Genomic DNA, 19,466 nt, shown 5'->3' on the forward strand with positions numbered 1-19,466 from the left:
AGAAGCTGGATATGAGTCAACAGTGTGCTCTTGTTGCCAAGAAGGCCAATGGCATTTTAGGATGTGTATGTAGGGGCATTCCCAGCAGATCGAGGGACGTGATCATTCCCCTCTATTTGACATCGGTGAGGCCTCATCTGGAGTACTGTGTCCAGTTTTGGGCCCCACACTACAAGAAGGATGTGAAAAAATTGGAGAGAGTCCAGCGGAGGGCAACAAAAATGATTAGGGGTCTGGAACACATGACTTATGAGGAGAGGCTGAGGGAACTGGGATTGTTTAGTCTGCGGAAGAGAAGAATGAGGAGGAATTTGATAGTGCTTTCAACTACCTGAAAGGGGGTTCCAAAGAGGATGGCTCTAGATTGTTCTCAGTGGTAGCTGATGACAGAACAAGGAATAATGGTCTCAAGTTGCAGTGGGAGAGGTTTAGGTTGGATATTAGGAAACTCTTTTTCACTAGGATGGTGGTGAACCACTGGAATGTGTTACCTAGGGAGGTGGTGGAATCTCCTTCCTTAGAAGTTTTTAAGGTCAGGCTTAACAAAGCCCTATCTGGGATGATTTAGTTGGGGATTGGTCCTGCTTTGAGCAGGGGGTTGGACTAGATGACCTCCTGAGGTCCCTTCCAACCCTGATATTCTATGATTCTTTGATTCTATGAAAGGATCTGTGGGTTATAATGGGTCACAAATTGAATCAGTCAGAAATGTGATTCAGTTGTGAGAAAAGCAAATGTCATTCTGGGATGTATTAACAGGAGTGTCACATGTAAGAAATAGGAGGTATTTGTCCCACTCTTCTTGGCCCTGGTGAGGCTTCAGCTGGAGTACTGTGTTCAGTTTTGGGTGCCACACTTTTAGAAAGATGTGAGCAAATTGGAGAGAGTCCAGAGGAGATCAGTAAAAATGATTAGATATTTAGAAAACCTGACCTGTGAGAAAAAGTTGAAAGAATTTGAGTGTGTTTAGTCAAGAGAAGAGAAGGTCGAGGGGGGACATGTTAATTGCCTTCAAATATGTTAAAGGCTGTTACAAAGCAGACAGTGATCAATTGTTCTCCATGTCCACTGAAGGTAGGACAAGCAGTAATTGGCTTCGTTCACAGCAAGGGAGATTCAGGTTAGATTGTAGGAAAAAAACTTTCTAACTATAAGGGTAGTTCAGCACTGGAGCAGAATACCTCGAAGGGTTGTGGAATCCCCCTTACTGGAAATTTTTAACAGCAGGTTAGATAACCTCCTGTCAGGAATGGTCTGGATCTGCTTAATCTTGCCTCAGAGCAGGGGGGTCGACAAGACGACCTCTTGAGATACCACTCTGCCCTACATTTCCATGACTGTGATTAAGGTGTAAAAAGGTGCTTGTGTTTGAAACGTTTTGTTTCATTTTAGGTCAGTTCTTTCTTTTTAACCTAATGTAACTCCTTTTGAGGGTTGCCAAGCGTCCGGTTTTTGACAGGAATGCCTGGTCGAAAAGGGACGCTGGTGGCCCTGGTCAGCACAGCTAAAAGTCCGGTCGGCAGCAGCAGGGGTGGCCACGGGGGCTCCGCACGCCCTGGCCATGCCTCCTCCTAGGAGCTGGACATGCCAGCCACTTCCAGGAGCAGCCAGCCAGAGCCTGCACCCCGAAACCCCTCCCGCACCCCAACCCCCTGCCCCAGCCAAGTGTGTGGGGGGGTGGAGTGAGTGAGATCGGTGCCTCAGAGAAGGGGTGCGGCAGAAGGGTGGGGAAAGGGTGTTCAGTTCTGTGTGATTAGAAATTTGGCAGCCCTACTCCTTTTGCACACAAAGGGACATAAGCGACTGATAACCCTTTTTTCATTGCTATAATATTCACACAGGGCCATTTTCTAATTATAATTATTTATGGAACATCACATGAGTACATGACAACTCACAGACAGAAGTGAAAGGGCCTGATCCTCTCTTGCCATGCACCTTGTGTAATCATTTACTCTTCTGCAAAATGGATGTAAAACACTCCCATTCTAGATACATAGCATAGGCCCACAGTCTCTGCTCAAAGAGTTCATATTCAAAGAGTCAGATTCTGACCTCTCTTACACTGTTACAAATCAAATAATCCATCCAGAGTAGCTGGTTTTAGAATGTGCTGTAGAGTAATCACACTCAGCTGCTCTAGGGTGCGTGATGTTTGGGCTGTCACATTGCTGTGCTCAGCTTTTGGCGTAATGCCGAACTTGCCCAAGGCATGATGATATCCCAGCAAGACACAGACCTGCTGCAGTGTCTTTATTGCCTAAATCTATACATTAACTATATAGCATTATTGATCCAGAGTCACTGGATCCCTAAATCCTCATTGCTTACAGTGTCTGTTACACGAAGTAAACATTTCAGAGTTGATTGTGTGACAATATTATTAACAGATTTATGCTTCTTCTGAAGTCTCCGTTTGCTGAACTGCAGTGATATGTTCTGGGTTCTTCTTAGCTGCTTGTCTTTTACAGCACAGGAATCTGATCATCTTCTCCCTGTCTAGCATTACTAGAAGCAAGCTGTTTGGTTCTCTTTCTCATGGGCAACTGCAGGAATCAATCACAGCTCCTTGATGTGCAGAGGAACAAAGGGCTATGAAGCCCTGTTCATTGATTCAAAGCAAAAGAGCCAAAGTATATATTTTGATTTCAGAGGAACCACACCTTATGAGAGATTTACAAGGTTAGTTTTGAGTGCTCTTATTCGTTGTGACTCTCAAGATCTGGAGCACTTTGGCATTAGAGAAAAGTGAAAGAAGTAGCCTGGTTTAATTTTACATTAATAATGACTTATCAATGCCACTATAAGGCAACTGTATCCACTAGAATGTTTGCAGTGTTGTAGCCATGTTGGTTCCAGGATATTAGAGAGATAAGGTGGGTGAGATGATATCTTTACTGGACCAACTTGTGTTGGTGCAAAAAACAAGCTTTCAAGCTGCATAGAGCTCTTCTTCAGGTCTGTGTAGTGGCAATGCTTGTCTCTTCAATCAACAGAGGTTGGTCCAGCAAAAAACATTACCTCACCCACGCTGTCCCTCTTCTAGAATGGTAAAGCTGTAATTTTAAAATTGCTAACTCTGGATAGGGTACACATTGGTAATGAATGGGTTATCAGCCTTTGCTGATGTTTTGACTAAAGCTCCATTCTGGATCTTAGGACTCCAACAGATCCTGGTGCCAGAGGTTGTAATGTATTGTGAGAGTCAGTAACATATTAGTAATACAAACAACCAAACCATGCATCCATTAAGGACTCATAATAGAAATTTGTTTAGGTTGCATACTCTGTGTATGGATTCATGCTAATTGAAGATGAAGTATGTCTTTCAAGCAGTGTGTGTCTATGGGAGCGTGTATATACAGAACCGATATCTTTAAACACATTTATTTTTAACTTAAAGGTGAATAGAAATGCAAATAGAAACAACTCCTTTATAGTCCAAAACCTTAACAGAACGTGAGCCTGCTGCAAAGCCACAAACATACACATGCTGAAGGTGAAATCTATCTACGTGGACTAATCACGGTAATGAGCAATACATATGGCAATAAGTGCTTGCGGCATCCAGGCCTTAGATAACTTTCACTTGGCTCCGTGTTCAAGTGCATGAGCCTGGTTTTGTACTCATTCTGATGTTACAGTCCAAGGAAAATGAAAGGACAGGTAAGAGAAGGCAGGGAAAGGGATTGGTAGAGGAATAGAGGACAGATCTGACAATCTATACACATTTTCTCCTTTGTTTTATATTGCACGAGGCTCACGTCAAAGGTTAAGTAACCGAACCCAATTTAGAGGTTAGCTAACAGATTTTGCATTATCGTAGCTCATTAGCTAACCCTATTAGAGAGCAAAACTACTGATAAATATCTGTGATTAAACTGGGCTTCCTTTCAACAAGCTTCCCTCGGTATTGGTGCCTGTCACTTAGAATTCATTGCATCTTCAATAAGGAAGAGCTACTGTACGTGATAAACAATGGGTGAGAAAACAATTCACATGCTAAAGCCATTCTCTCTATATATCACACAACAACAAATTAAAAATCTTTTGAATTATGCAGAGCATTGCTCATTACTAAAACAAAACTCTGACTGTAATCTCTCCCTTGATTTGCACTCAACAATTTCTTCCCTCTCCCCAAGCTGTCTGTTAGGTCCACATAGATTTTTAAAAAGCTACCCCTGTACTTCTTTGCCAATTCAGAAAAAGTACATAAACCCTAGATGTAAATCTTCAGTGCATGGACTGGCTTCTAAAAAGCTCTCTGGAGACCTCTCCTAGGTGCCGTTTCAGACTCATGGAAATTTTCAATGTTCTACCTTAGATATTTCAGGCAGTCTTAGGAAAGAAAAGTCTGTTTCAAGACTCCATTGTCTTGTTAAGAATTGATCATTTTGCAACTTTTTTCTATTCACTCTTTCCACCACCATGTGAGTCAGAAAGTCAGACACTTTGTCATTGAACTTGGGAGCATGAAACCTTCCTCATTGTGTAGTATCTGCATCCATGTGTCGCTGTGTGGCCATCTTTTCAGATGCTGCAGGAACACTTCTCTGTCACAAAGACCTTTTAACTTCCTGACTATTGTCGTAAGTGAGTGGGACCACTCCTATGCTTAAAGTTAAGTACGTGCTCAGATACCTTGCTAAACTGAGACCTAAAATGTAGAATCTGAAGTTGTATGTTGAGGGTTCAATCCAAAGTCTCTTTGGTTTGTGATTGAACTACTAAGCTGGTTCTGACTTTAATGATGTTTAAGGCCCTGATCTTGCAAAACAGTTAGGCATATGCCTAGCTATAAGTACATGAGCAGTGCGGTTGATTTAAATGGAACTCAGTTAAGCATGTGCTTAATTGCTTTTCTGGACCTGAGCCTAAGGCTGGATTGTTGCAACCACAATTTTTGTGACTGAAAAACTTCTGAAAAGCCACCTCATTGTCCTCCTTCCAATCCTTCCTTGAACCTTTCCTGTGCTATGATGCCTGTAAAAACTCAACCCCGGCTATGTCGCTGGTGTGCTGTAACAATTTCTTTCTATGTCACGCATCTGAGCAGGCACCCCTTCGTGGCCACTCACTAAGACTGCTGTAGGGGGAATTCAAGCCTCTGGATCCCTGGCGTGTTTCAAGCTTCTGAAGCCTGATTGGAGTCCAGCCACTGCCCCAGGTTGTGTTCACCGCACTCTGCTCATGTGCCCCTTCTCCAACATAAGGGAACTGTATAGTTCAAACACTCCAGCATGGCCATGCAGGGACCTTTATTATTTCCCACTTGCATAGTCTGGGAGTGAATCCCCAGTGAGGGTCACTTGAGTTTTCTAATGGGATAGCTGAAGCTGCTAATGGCACCATAGTCTATATAAAAGGAACTTAGATGGAAGTTGCTGTTAGAACTAAGGTCCTTGTAGCTGTTTCTTGTTTGGCGTACCTCTGGCAGCTCCAACTGGCCAGGTTATGGTTAGGGCTGCAAAGGATAGGTTCTCGGCACTAGGGTTAGGGCTGTAAAAGAGTAGGGCTCTCGGGGCTAGGTTAGAGTCCCCAGCCAGACTCTAATAGAGACCTCCTTTTAATTCCAGTAGAACAGCAGGAAAGTCAATATCACCTCAGACTACTGCAGCTCAGTTAATGAGAACAGAATGTGGTTGATTGACACTAACAGGGAAGCAGCCTGGGTCCATTTTAGCAGGGCACAGAAACACTAGCTGAGTTTCACATGATTTACATTCCAGTAACAGCTGGGACTGAAAATTGCACTGGTCTAAGTCCAGGACATGGGACCAGTGCACACAGACGCTCCTGGACAAAATTTTGATATCTGAGTAGCCAATGAAAACTCTAAGGTCTGTTGTCTCATGAACAGACTTTGAACCCTTTTAGTACCATTATTTATATTAAAATACACCTGCCAGATCTAACTGATATTGAGGCCCTGTTTTGCTGGCTGCTGTATATATACGTAGGAAGAAGAAGAACTTACAATCTAAGGGCCCAATTCAGGAAAGCATATAAGTACTTTTATCTTTAACCATAAGCTGCTTATGTCCCATTGAAGTAATTTTCTGAAAAGGGATGGACTTAAGCATGTCCTTAAGAGCTTTCCTGAGTCAGGGCCTAAATAGACAAGGCAGGCAAAGAGAAGGAAAAAGGAAGTATTATAATTTCCATTTTACAGAAAGGGAACTGAGGCACAGAGAGATTAATTGACTTGTCCAAGATCATCCAGGAAACCTGAGATAGAGTTTGAATCAAACCTAGATCTCCTTGCTGAATTTTGCAATTTTACCCTGAGTTGTCTGCTGCTTGGTGCTTTACTTAAATCCCCAGCTCTTGGAGGCAAGTGATTTGGTGACAATCTCAGTGTCAATTAAAATTTTTTTTTCTAGCCCTGAAAAGCCCAAAAATATCACCTGGGTGAAACACAGAGTTTCAGAAATCAGATAGTAAATAAAACCCTTTTGGTTTTCTAACCTCATGATTTTTAAGCCAATCTCATGGTTTTTGGCCACGCTGAAATCAAGTGCCATCAGCACAAGACCATTCAACCACCCCTAGTACACGTGCCCGGCTTCCCAGTAGTATACAACGTCAATGCCTAGCCCTCGTGGCTCCTAAGACAGCAGACTTTAGAAATGCATCGTTCAGATCACTATCTCATTACAGACTCCAACTTGAATATCTATGAGCTTCTGTCAGGCACTATCTTGCTGGCTACTAGAGTTAAAGATGAATGTAGGGGGCATGATTTACTACTTTGTTACTCTGGTTTTATGCCAGCATAGCTCCATCAGTGGAAGCATACCAGTGTTAAATTAGACTAATGCCATGGTGAATCATGGCCTTTATACAGAAATTCCACATTGCAAAGGACCCTGATAATGATATTGGTGTCACAGAGGCAGGCCAGATCTTTAACCCTTTCCTGTTCTGGGAACAATGTAGTTTGTTTTTTTCCCTATCCCTCAGCAGTAACATAATCAGAAAAGGATGCACAATTCCTAACTATTAAATATTTTCAGTCTATGTAGTGAGACAAAGGGAGAGATTTCTATCCTCATATTCCAGTCATGAGTTAGTTTTTCAGCCACTTTGAAATAACAAGCATTTCAGAGAAAGAGGTTTGACGAACCAGAATGAATATGTGTAATTAAAGGGGATTTGGAAAGGGGAGAATCCTTTTCAGTTAAATAAACATTTGCAGTAATATCTTTAAATGAATTTTCACTTTGCACTATTCTTCTTCTTGATGGTAAAGGCCAGAGGGGAAAAAGAAGCGTTTAGGTGTGTGTTTACCTACTGCAAATCAGGGCACTAATAATACTTTGTTTTAAATAGAAAGAGGCAAGTATTCTAAGCAAGGCCTCAATTTAGAAAATCACTTAAGCCTACGCTTAACTTTAAGTAAGTGCTTAAGGCCCAGTGTCTTCAGTGATTTGAAGTTAAGCGCATACTTAAGCAGCCTTCCTGAATAGATTTTTTTTTTTTCTGAATAAAGGCCTAATATGGGGATGTTGGCTAGTGAGAAATTGCAAACACAAAAACATATCCCTGAATTTGTAGGGGCAAAATGACGCATTGCACTTGAAATTGGGAGCAGTAAGGTATTTAATGGGGCAGTTCCCATATTTTACCTGCCTAGAATTACTGAAAATTATTATTTCTTTGCATGTGCATTTTTCTGCATCATTGTCCCAATGTGAACACTTAAAATGCACTCTGAAAATCTAGACTGCAATACTTTTTCAGGGGAAATTACACATGAATTCCAATTAAAAACATCAATCCACAATTTCTTTAACAGTACATCTGCTGCCATCATGTTTCTAACTGTAATGAAGCTCAACAAGTCTGTAGCAAGCAAGAATACATGTAATTTAAAGGATATTTTAGCATTTGATTAAGTGCAGCAGTAATAACTATGAGCTGATGGATGCCCTGCAGGCATGACAAGAGGCAATTATGTTTTGAGGTCAAAAGTGAAGGGGTCAGGAGGAAAGCAAAAGCTTCTGATGACTTGTTTAATTTTCCAACTCTAGAAATTAACAAAGAAGAAGAAATTCTGAATTGCCTAGATAAATCCTGTCATTACCTGTTACCATCTCACCCTCAGTTACCGCTTGGCCCTGTGTAATTTCAGCAGCATGAGGTTCCATCGCGGGTTGTCCTAGATGTCGTTTCAAAAGTAAAATAGTCACCACATCTGCCTTCAGCAGTTTTGAGTAAAACAACGTGCAACTGTTCTTACGGAGTGCTAGCCAATAAGCAAGGTTACTGACATTAAGCAAAGGATAATAGGATAGCTCTATCATTCGGATGTGAAGAGACACTAGCCTCTTACCATTGATTTTTGCACCTCATATCTTTTAGGTCAAGATTTTGAAAAATAAGTGATTCCTGCATCTGCATTTAGGCTCCTGAATAAGGCACTTGATTTCAGTAGGAGCAGTTGGGTACTGAGCTATTTTGAAAATCAGTGTGGCAGGAGGCATTTCAGAGTTTTTGGAAGTTCTCACAACATCTAGGAGTCATGTTGAGTCTGTGTCATTCCTGACTTTGTCTGAAATAAAGCACTTTACCCCACTTAGACTGTGTGCGCCCCTGGATGGTTCCTGCAAATGGACAATTGTCTGCCCCACATATGGACAACCAGGTCACTTGTTTAGGAACCACAGTAAGGATCTGTGTGTGAGATGGAGATTGTAAAGATTGTTATTCAAAGGCGGCAGGGGAGGCCTTGTTCTGAAATTGCCTGGCTCACTGGTGGTAGGTTGTACTAACTACTGCTGCACAACGAGGGTATATTTTTAAAGTTATATCAAAGGAGCCTATAGTATATGGATAGGCAGCTTTTTTTTTAAGAAAAAGCATTTCTATAAATCAAACTATGGGATGCTTGTAATGAGTGTTATCCTTCATGTTTGGACTTCGACATGTGTGATTTCATAGCAGAAATTTTTGCAATTCATAGAGAAATCAAGGGAAATTGCTTAAGTGAGGTTATTATGTAGGACCAAAACATTAAATAATAATAATAGATTTGCTTAAAAGGACCTCAAAATATCAAACACTTGAAATATTTACTGCAGCCATCATGAAAGATGAACATGATATGCACTACACTAATATTTGGAGGAAGCAGGAAAGGGCAATTAACAGAGGTTTCCATAAAATATAGACAGCAGCCTTTGGTTATCACACTGTGGTATCTGAGATATTTACCTTTTCTTTTCAATAAAGAGAAAATAATTATCTACAGTGCCTTAGATATTTCCTCACACTCGACTTAGAACATGACTATTGTTGCGCAGCGCATGTGGTATCTCTATGTTAGCGTTGTCTTTTTGAGGACCGGCACTCATGTCCCTGGGACGTTATTGTTTGAGTAGCCTATGTCAGAATACTGTTTTCCAGTACATTGAAAATAATGTCTGCTCATGTTTGAGTCTGGCACAGCATGTGCTAGGACAGCATGCGCTTTTGTTGTCCCTTAATGGGAAATAAGCCATAAATGTTTCTTTGGAAGCTCTGTATTTGGAGATTAACTTTGAGTGTTCAGCAGATCAATGGCGTACAGACTCCATCTTCCTTGTGTATCTTACAGTAGAGGTAAGAAACTGAAATGTACTCTCACACCTCATTGAAAAACATGCATACTGCTTTTATTAATCCTCTGTACGTTCACAGTAATTGCAAAATCAAATTCTGCAGCATGAACCCCAAATATTGAACTGTTACTGTCTGTAGAGTCAACTTCTGTAGTGTCAATTTGAGATTAGAGCAATCGGGTCAGACTGAAATCCCTCAGTTAAATATATATTCTAACAAAACCATTATTATTAGTAATAACTACCAATCTTCAATTTACACCAGTTGTGTTATGAATGATGTTCAACAATATATGCTCAAGTTTGCCACTCGACAAATGCATCAGATTTGTACAAGTGAACAACAGAGTGGTTAATTTTTGTTTGTGTAAATTTGGTGTTCTCTAGCAGCTTCATTTTGAAGTCCAATTAATTTGCAGGCGTAGATTTGCTTAAATAAATAAAACAACCTAACAACTCAGATCAAGTATAGAAATCAAAAGCAGAAACCTACTTCGGAAAGTATTAGATTTAGAGCTCATATATATTGAGGCGGCTACAAGGTGTAAGAGGTACTTAGACCATGTCTCTCAAGCTGTTGAGATCCATGTATGTGCCAAAACCCCCCAAAGTGGGGCAAACAATGACCGAAAAGTTCCTCTTTGTTGCAGACTTCCTCTTTGTTGTGTGTAAAACACAGATGGCTACTGTCTGCCCTAAGAGAAAATCCAGATTGCCAGAGGAGCCAGCCAACAAACAAAGCTCCAAAACTCAGCCAAAAACAGCAGACGTTGGTTGGACTCTTCATCTTGCCACTATCTCTGGCAGCTAATAAGAGTTCTCTGAGGACTTGACACTAGGAGGGGATGAAGTCGGCCCTATCTCTGTGCTAAAAGCCACCATTCTGCTCAGAAAGTCAGTGATTGGTAGAAAAATTGCTTCAGTGAGAATTTGCACCGCTCTTCCCCAAAAGCTGGCTGCCTTTGAAAGGGGCCAACACCAAAGAAAATATGTGCAAACAAGAATACTTCCCTGGTCACTTTTTAGCTCAGTGTTCCACAAAGCAGGGTGAACTTTCAGACCTATTACCTTTGTAATTGGGGCTGTGCAAACCCTTCCAAATGTACTTTAAAATGGAGTTGCAAGTTTTTTGCGTGTGAGAAGGAGTTCACCTGGGTTGGCAGGACGTGAGCAAACATGGTTCCCGTCCCCCCTGCCTTCTATGGTTGAGTTGAACTCTTCGGTGAAACTCGGGTTGCTAATTTTGGTTGGACGTATTCCTGGAGGTTTCAACACATGATATAATCTTTAATGAAAGATTAATTTTGTATTCCTGGAGATTCCAGGACAATCCTGGAGGGTTGGCAACCATAGGTGCAACAGAGACATCAAGGAAACAATAGAATTCTGATCTCTGGGAAAGAATGTTCCTTGTGTAAAACTGGGATACATTTACTTTATGAGTGAAAACATGAAATAATACTAAGTGGGGGAATTAGAGAAGGAGTGCATAGTCCTCTTTCAGCAGTTCACAAGGATTATACCACAGCTCTGATACAACAACAAAACTCTGATCTCAGGGTAATCCTTACCAACGTCTAAATGCCAGAATATATTTACTGGAGCCAAAGTACAAATGAATGACAAGGCAGTGTGCACTGATAGAACACTATACAGAAATGAATATAATTTGCTTGGATGCTGCTTGCCAATCAGTCACTCAGACTCAGGGGCGAGGACAGGGAGAAAATATATTTTCCATGGCTGGATCAGAGGACCCTTCTTTTACTGATTAAAGCCAGAAGAAATGGCTTCTGCTAAGCAGGCTCCTGATCATATGGGAGAAACTCAGTCAGATCAAGAATATAGGAGAAATTCAGTGTGACTTGACACAAAGGGTATGTCATGTGATGTATTCCAATGGACCAGGATCAAAGATGAAGTATACTGCAAATTGCATTCCCATACATTTCATAGTTATCCACATATAAAAATTACTCAGATTTCTAGGAACGTTTGAAGGACCTGGACCAAATTCAGGTGTACAGAGATGCGGTTCCAGGGCTGATTTTGAGTGGTGTGTGTGGGTGTGTGATTTTGAAAAGTACTCAGCATTGGCCTAACTCTGTTTCCGTTGAAGCCACTGGTAAAACTGAGGGAGGTCATTAGGGAAATGTTATCCACGAGCACTGGCAAACCCATGTGCCCTCACAAAGAGTGTCATGCAAGAGTAGGATGACCAGATGTCCCATTTTGATAGGGACGGTCCCATTTTTTGGGACTTTTTCTTATATAGGCACCTATTACCTCCCACCGCCGTCCTGATTTTTCACAGTTGCAATCTGGTCACCCTATGCAAGAGAGACAGAGCACACTGAACCCTGGCATTTGAAGTCTCATCCAAAAGATAATTTCCCCCCTTAATCGAGAACAATAAAGAAATGTGGAACTTGGTAACTCTGTGAAGCTTTTCACATAGAACGCAATAATAAAATAATTTTATGTTTAAAGTTCTTGTAACTTGTGAAGGCTATTTGTTTAAAAACAAAACAGAACATCCCCATGGTGTAATACTGAAGGAAATAATATAATATCTAGCTCTTTTGTAGCACTTTTCAATCAGGAGACCTCAAAGGAAGTCAGTGTCATCACCCCTTTTTACAGGTGGGGAAACTGAGGTACAGAGAGATGAAGTGACTTGTCCATGGTCACCCAGCAGGTCCATGGTAGAGTCAGGAATAGTACCCAGGTCTCCTCAGTCCCTGTCCAGTGTTCTATCCACACTGCAAGGGTAGTCAAGTGTGAGTATCACCCAGAGCCAAACCCTTTAGAAAAGGTCTGAATATACGGTACAAAAACAGTAAAAAAGGCAGTGTTCCTGCTTTTAATCCTATTCTCCATGCTAAAGATAAATGCTTTGTTTTATCCTCTCTAGCTTTCAGTCGTGCCCCTGTTCCTATGGCCGTGGTCCGACGGGAACTGTCCTGTGAGAGCTATCCAATAGAACTTCGCTGCCCGGGAACAGATGTCATCATGATTGAAAGTGCCAACTATGGTAGGACTGATGATAAAATCTGTGACTCTGATCCTGCTCAGATGGAGAATATCCGCTGTTATCTGCCAGATGCCTATAAGATTATGACTCAAAGGTATGGTATTTAACATGCTTTGCTTGTTGGATGTTTGATTTAATCCAATATGTATGTATGCATTGCTGTGTGTTTGCAAGAGATTATACAGGTACGGGGAGTTTGTGTGTGTGGGTACAGTGGAATGGTCACAGGCTGTGAAATGAGCATGTTCCATAGTATACTAGGATAAAAAGAGACATGCTACAGCTAATATTTGTTACTATTGGTAGGTCACTCTAATTCTGTCTCTTCCTGTGCCTTGATTTTGTGTCCAAAATGCATGAATATTGAGACATTTGTTATATAACAAAAATCCTTTCCCTTCTCTTGTGCTGTTGTCATACAGAAAGGTTGTAAAGCTGATTTAATCAATACACACTGTTGATTGCTTGCAGTTTGCCATGGTCATTAGATTGATACAAAAGCTAAAATCCCATGCAAGATGACTTGATTTATGCTTTTATGGATTTTTAGAAAGCGATTTTATGCAGTCGGTTGTGTGTGTCCCCACACTAATGCACTAAGTGCATTACGTCGGCGGAGTGCTTCCACAGTACTGAGGCTAGCGTCGACTTTCGGAGCGTTGCACTGTGGGTAGCTATCCCACAGTTCCCACAGTCTCCGTGGCCCATTGGAATTCTGGGTTAAGCTCCCAATGCCTGATGGGGCAAAAACATTGTCACAGGTGGTTTTGGGCACATGTCATCAGTCGCCCGCGAAAGCAACGGCAGAGATTCGTTTCGTGCCTTTTTTCCGTGCAGGCGCCATACTGCTTTCAGCAGACGGTGCAGTAGGACTGCTAACCATCGTCGTCATCCACTGCTCTTCTGCTCTCCTGATGCTATGAAGCCACCTCGCAGGTCCTCTATATGACCCTCGTCATCCATCACTTCCGCTGGCACTCTGCTCTCCTGGTGGTCTCGCAGGGCCGCTACCGCTGCAACTCTGCTCGGCTGCTCTTGTCTCACCGTATCACGGCAAGTATGCAGCCCGCTCATCTGCTGTTTCCTGGCAGCCTACGGTGCAGTAGGTCTGCAAAACTGGTCATCTAACCACGACTTCCCCTGCAACTCTGCTCTCCTGTAGACGCCATGCTGCGGCAAGCATGGAGCCTGCTCAGATCACCGTGGCAGTTATGAGCATTGTAAACACCTCGCGCATTATCATGCAGTATATGCAGAACCAGAACCTGCAAAAGCAGGTGAGGAGGCAATGGCAGCGCGGTGATGAGAGTGATGAGGACATGGACACAGACTTCTCTCAATGCATGGGTCCCGGCAATTTGGCCATCCTGGTGGCAATGGGGCAGGCTCATGCCATTGAACACCGATTCTGGGCCTGTGAAACAAGCACAGACTGTTGGGACCGCATAGTGTTGCAGGTCTGGGATGATTCCCAGTGGCTGAGAAACTTTTGCATGCGTAAGGGCACTTTCGTGGAACTTTGTGACTTGCTTTCCCCTGCTCTGAAGCGCAAGAGTACCAAGATGAGAGCAGCCCTCACAGTTCACAAGTGAGTGGTGATAGTCCTCTGGAAGCTTGAAATGGCAGACAGCTACCAGTCAGTCAGGAATCAATTTGGAGTGGGCAAATCTACTGTGGAGCTGCTGTGATCCAAGTAGCCAACATAATCACTGAGCTGCTGCTATCAAGGGTAATGAGTCTGGGAAATGTGCAGGTCATAGTGGATGGCTTTGCTGCAGTGCGATTCCCTAACTGGGTGGGGCAATAGATGGAAGGCACATCCCTATCTTGGCACCGGATCACCAAGGCAGCCAGTACATAAACCAAAAGGGGTACTTTTCAATGGTGCTGCGAGCACTGCTGGATCACAAGGGAAGTTTCACCAACATCAACGTGGGATGGCCGGGAAAGGTACATGATGCTCGCATCTTCAGGAACTCTGGTCTGTATGAACAGCTGCAGCAAGGGACTTACTTTCCAGACCAGAAAATAACCATTGGGGATGTTGAAATGCCTATAGTTATCTTTGGGGACCCAGCCTACCCCTTAATGCCATGGCTCATGAAGCCGTACACAGGCAGCCTGGACAGTAGTCAGGAGCTGTTCAACTACAGGCTGAGCAAGTGCAGAATGGTGGTAGAATGTGCATTTGGATGTTTAAAAGCACGCTGGCGCAGTTTACTGACTCAGACCTCAGCAAAACCAATATTCCCATTGTTATTACTGCTTGCTGTGTGCTCCACAATATCTGTGAGCGTAAGGGAGAGCCGTTTATGGTGGGGTGGGAAGTTGAGGCAAATCGCCTGGCTGCTGATTACGCGCAGCCAGACACCAGGGTGGTTAGAAGAGCACAGGAGGGCACACTGCACATCAGAGAAGCTTTGAAAACCAGTTTCATGGCTGACCAGGCTACGGTGTGACAGTTCTGTTTGTTTCTCCTTGATGAAAATCTGCCCCCTTGGTTCACTCTACTTCCCTGTAAGCCAACCATCCTCGCCTCCCCCCTTCGATCACTGCTTGCAGAGGCAATAAAGTCATTGTTGTTTCAAATTCATGCATTCTTTATCAATTCATCACACAAATAGGGGGATAACTGTCAAGGTAGCCAGGGAGGGGTGGGGGAGGAGGGAAGCACCAGGTGAAGTGGGGGAGGAGGGAAGGACAAGGCCACACTGCACTTCAAAACTTATTGAATGCCAGCCTTCTGTTGCTTGGGTAGTCCTCTGGGGTGGAGTGGTTGGGTGCAGCACAAACCCAACTATCCCCCCCCCCCCCCCGCAGTAAAATTCTCTGCAGTGATCGCTTCACCCCTCCCCACACCGCATGGCTAACAGCGGGGATGATTTTTTTTCAGCCACAGGCAAACAGCCCAGCAGGAACGGCCACCTCTGAATGTCCCCTTAATAAAATTCCCCTATTACAACCAGGTGATCATGAAAGATATTACTCTCCTGAGGAGAACACGGAGAGATAAAGGATGGATGTTGCTTGAATGCCAGCAAACACTGGGACCACACCCTGTTATGCTTTCTTATGCAATGATTCCAGACTACATGCTACTGGCCTGCAGTGGTAAAGTGTCCTACTATGGAGGACGCAATAAGGCTGACCTCCCCAGAAACCTTTTGCAAAGGCTTTGGGAGTACCTCCAGGAGACCTTCCTTGAGATGTCCCTGGAGGATTTCCGCTCCATCCCCAGACACGTTAACAGACTTTTCCAGTAGCTGTACTGGCTGCGAATGCATCCCAAGTCTTCAGGGCAAATTAATCATTAAACACGCTTGCTTTTAAACCGTGTATTATATATACAAAGGTACACTCACCAGAGGTGCCTTCTCTGCCTTCAAGGTCCGGGAGCCCAGGTTGGGAGGGTACTAGATCCAGGGTGAAAAACAGTGTGTGGTTGTCGGGGAGAACGGTTTCTTCACTTGCCTGGTGTGCGCTATCTTCAGCCTCCTCTTCATCATCTTCCTCGTCCCCAAAATCCTCATCCCTGTTGCGTGAGACTCCCTTGCAGGAGTCCACGTACAGGTGTGGGGTAGTTGTAGGGGCACGCCCTAGAATTGCATGCAGCTCATCATAGAAGCGGCATGGCTGGGGCTCTGACCCCGAGCGGGTGTTTGCCTCTGTGGTTTTTTGGTAGGCTTGCTGAGCTCCTTAAGTTTCACGTGGCACTGCTGCAGGTCCCTGTGATAGCCTCTGTCCTTCATGCCCTTGGAGATTTTTTCAAATATTTTGGCATTTCGTCTTTTGGAACGGAGTTCTGTTAGCACGGATTCGTCTCCCCATACAGCGATTGGATCCAGTACCTCCATGTTCGGTCCATGCTGGAGCTCTTTTGTGATTCTGGGACTGCATGGTCACCTCTGCTGATGAGCTCTGCATTGTCACCTCTGCTGATGAACTCACCACACTGGCCAAACAGGAAATGAAATTCAAAAGTTTATAGTGCTTTTCCTGTGTACCTAGTTAGTGCATCTAAGTTGAAAGTGCTGTCCAGAGCGGTCACAGTGGAGCACTCTGGGATAGCTCCCGGAGGCCAATACCATCGAATTGCATCCACACTAACCCAAATTTGACCCGCCGATATCAATTTCAGTGCTAATCCCCTTGTCGGGGAGGAATACAGATATCAATTTGAAGAGCCCATTAAGTTGACAAAAATGACTTTGTTGTGTGGACGGGTGCAGGGTTAAATCAATCTAATGCTGCTAAATTCGACCTAAACTCATAGTATAGACCAGGGCTGAGATAGGAGTCACGTGTACTGTATCAGCTAAACTTTAAGTGCCAATCCTGAGTGTGTGCAATTTCACCAGGAGGTGTCCACCTACATGGAGTTTATTGTAGGAGTTTGTTTGCAGGACCTGGGTCCAAAAATGTAATCCAACATGGTTATGAAAAGCAATTGTTAACTGCTAAACATTTCAGGATTTTTGCTGGCACTCAAAATGTTTGTGAAGGATTCACAAATGCTTGTTCCTGTTCAATTAATCACATTCAATGTATTTCCCTTCATACCTACACACAGAATTATTAAATCCAGTTTATTATTGATTAAGATGTAATAAAATCAGCATTGTGTGATATTAACAATATCAACTTAGATAAAGAATGCTCATTGAAGTCATGACAACATTTATGTAGCCCTTAATGATTAAGGTATCGTTATATTTTGGTGGAGTGTTTTATAATTGATTGTAAGACATTTCTGTCCTTCTCTTCCACTGAATTAAGCCACATGAAAAAAATAGTTTACATTTGTATTTGACACATTAATGTGGTATTTTTTTAGCTTTACTTAGAATGGTTCAATGTTGGGGGTATAAAGTTGAAAATACCAACTGAGTGGTCTCTCTGGACAACTGCTGTTGTTGTTGCATGTAGAAAGTAAGTCCTTTTGACTCAGAATTCCTGTATGTTTAAATCAAACCCTCAAGTGCAGATTTTTGTTGGAGCTATCTGTGGAAATGTGTTCATTACATTGCCTCTTAAAATAAAGAGCAATGGCTACAACATCACAGCAGCCGGTTGCTTGGTTGTGGTGGGATTGTAGTGGAATTACGATAATTCTCTTGTTGAGGACATTAATGCCTTCAAATAGAAGCCCTTAATCCGCTGAGTGCAGGCAGAATAAAAAAAACATTCTGCCCCCTTAGGGCCAGAAGCAGATTTGTTTTGTATCTGGTGGTGTCCATCATGTGCCAGCCTTTTCCCCAAAGTATATGAAGAAGGCCTAGTGGCTGCCCAGCATGCTGCAAATCTGAATGAAATGTTAGCCATAGGAGTCAGTGCCAGGACCTTGTGAGATAATGGTGTGTCTGTGGGCTTTAAGAAACCCCTATTTTAATGACTAATCTCTAGCTCTTGTTGCCTCCACCTGATCCAAGTTGCTTAGCAAAAACTCATTGGGTTAGCAGAAGACTTGTGCTGATTCCCTATCCTTCTCAATCGTGCAGGTGATGATGTGGTCATTATAGGCAGGGTACTTTGGTTAGAGTGAGGAAGGTAAAATGGATACAGGGAACCCTACTAAATAACGATGTCCATGGGATCTGGCCAAAGCCCATTGAAGACAATGGGAGACTCAATAAAGTATAGCCACTTATTCCATTTGAACTGTTGGACAATTGTAATGGACTTTTTGTCAAGAATTGCAAAGTCACAGTATTAACGAGCCACCTCTGAATTCCACAAAAATAACCAAAACATAGTTTTCATTTCAGGAGCAGAAAAAATGGTTGGCATTTTTATACCATTATTATTTTTTAAAATCTCCATTAATTCAAACAGCTGAAACAGTGTTAAAAGAAAACCATTACATGACCGAACAAACAGTCCACAAGTGTTCAGCTCAGAATACACGTTTACAGCTGAACCTCGGAGAATAAGATTTGCACAAGATGAGCTGACAGAATGGGAAATGCAGCAGCTCTAACATTGCCATTTTGTCCTAAAAAGCATCTATATGTTGACAGGTGATTGCTTATGACCAGTGCCCCAAGTGCAACATTCATCAGTTCAGCAGTTTTTATGCTGGATTCACAAATGAATGCAGATTTTAATTCCATGAGTTTGGCTTTACTAGTAATAATAATATTAACAACAACAATAATAACAAAAGGACTGGAAACCAAATTCCTCATGACAGTGAATCGTGTGCAATGCAATCTGCATGTGGAAAGGAGATTAACATACATGACACACACATCTCATTCTCAGTCACTGAATTAATAAAAAGAAAAGGAGGACTTGTGGCACCTTAGAGACTAACAAATTTATTTGAGCATAAAGCTTTCGTGAGCTACAGCTCACTTCATCGGATGCATTCAGTGGAAAATACAGTGGGGAGATTTATATACACTGAATGCATCCGATGAAGTGAGCTGTAGCTCATGATGCTTATGCTCAAATAAATTTGTTAGTCTCTAAGGTGCCACAAGTCCTCCTTTTCTCTTTGCGAATACAGACTAACTAGGCTGCTACTCGGAAACCTGAATTAATAAATACACAGTCCCACTGTTGGTTTGCTAGTAGCTGTATGACCACAGTTGATTCTTAATCAGCAGCTCTGTGTGCCCAATTTCATATGTATTACGTTATTTCTGTGGGTTGGTTGTGGAAGCAAGGGTGTGTGTGTTACAGAAGTGTAAGTGTGTGAAACAGGTTGTGTGATCAGATTTATGGTAGATTATAAAAATTACTCAAAAACCATCCAAGTGAGTCTGTTCCTTTCTTCTCTGTTTGTTTAAATTAATTTTGTGGCTGGGAACATGGGGTTATTTTGG

General features: G+C 42.6%; 1 protein-coding gene across 30 annotated transcripts in view; it reads left to right on the top strand.

Annotated features, from left to right (window-relative positions):
• Positions 1–19,466, top strand: part of ADGRL3 (adhesion G protein-coupled receptor L3) — an 809,498-nt gene that overhangs the window by 334,512 nt on the left and 455,520 nt on the right. For all 30 annotated transcript variants that reach the window (XM_073340228.1, XM_073340229.1, XM_073340219.1 and 27 more), the window contains one exon: positions 12,520–12,733. In XM_073340228.1, coding sequence (XP_073196329.1) covers positions 12,520–12,733 — 214 coding nt within the window. The remainder of the gene's footprint in view (positions 1–12,519; positions 12,734–19,466) is intronic.

This window comes from Lepidochelys kempii, chromosome 4 (genome assembly GCF_965140265.1).
Source record: "Lepidochelys kempii isolate rLepKem1 chromosome 4, rLepKem1.hap2, whole genome shotgun sequence".
NCBI lineage: Eukaryota > Metazoa > Chordata > Testudines > Cheloniidae > Lepidochelys > Lepidochelys kempii.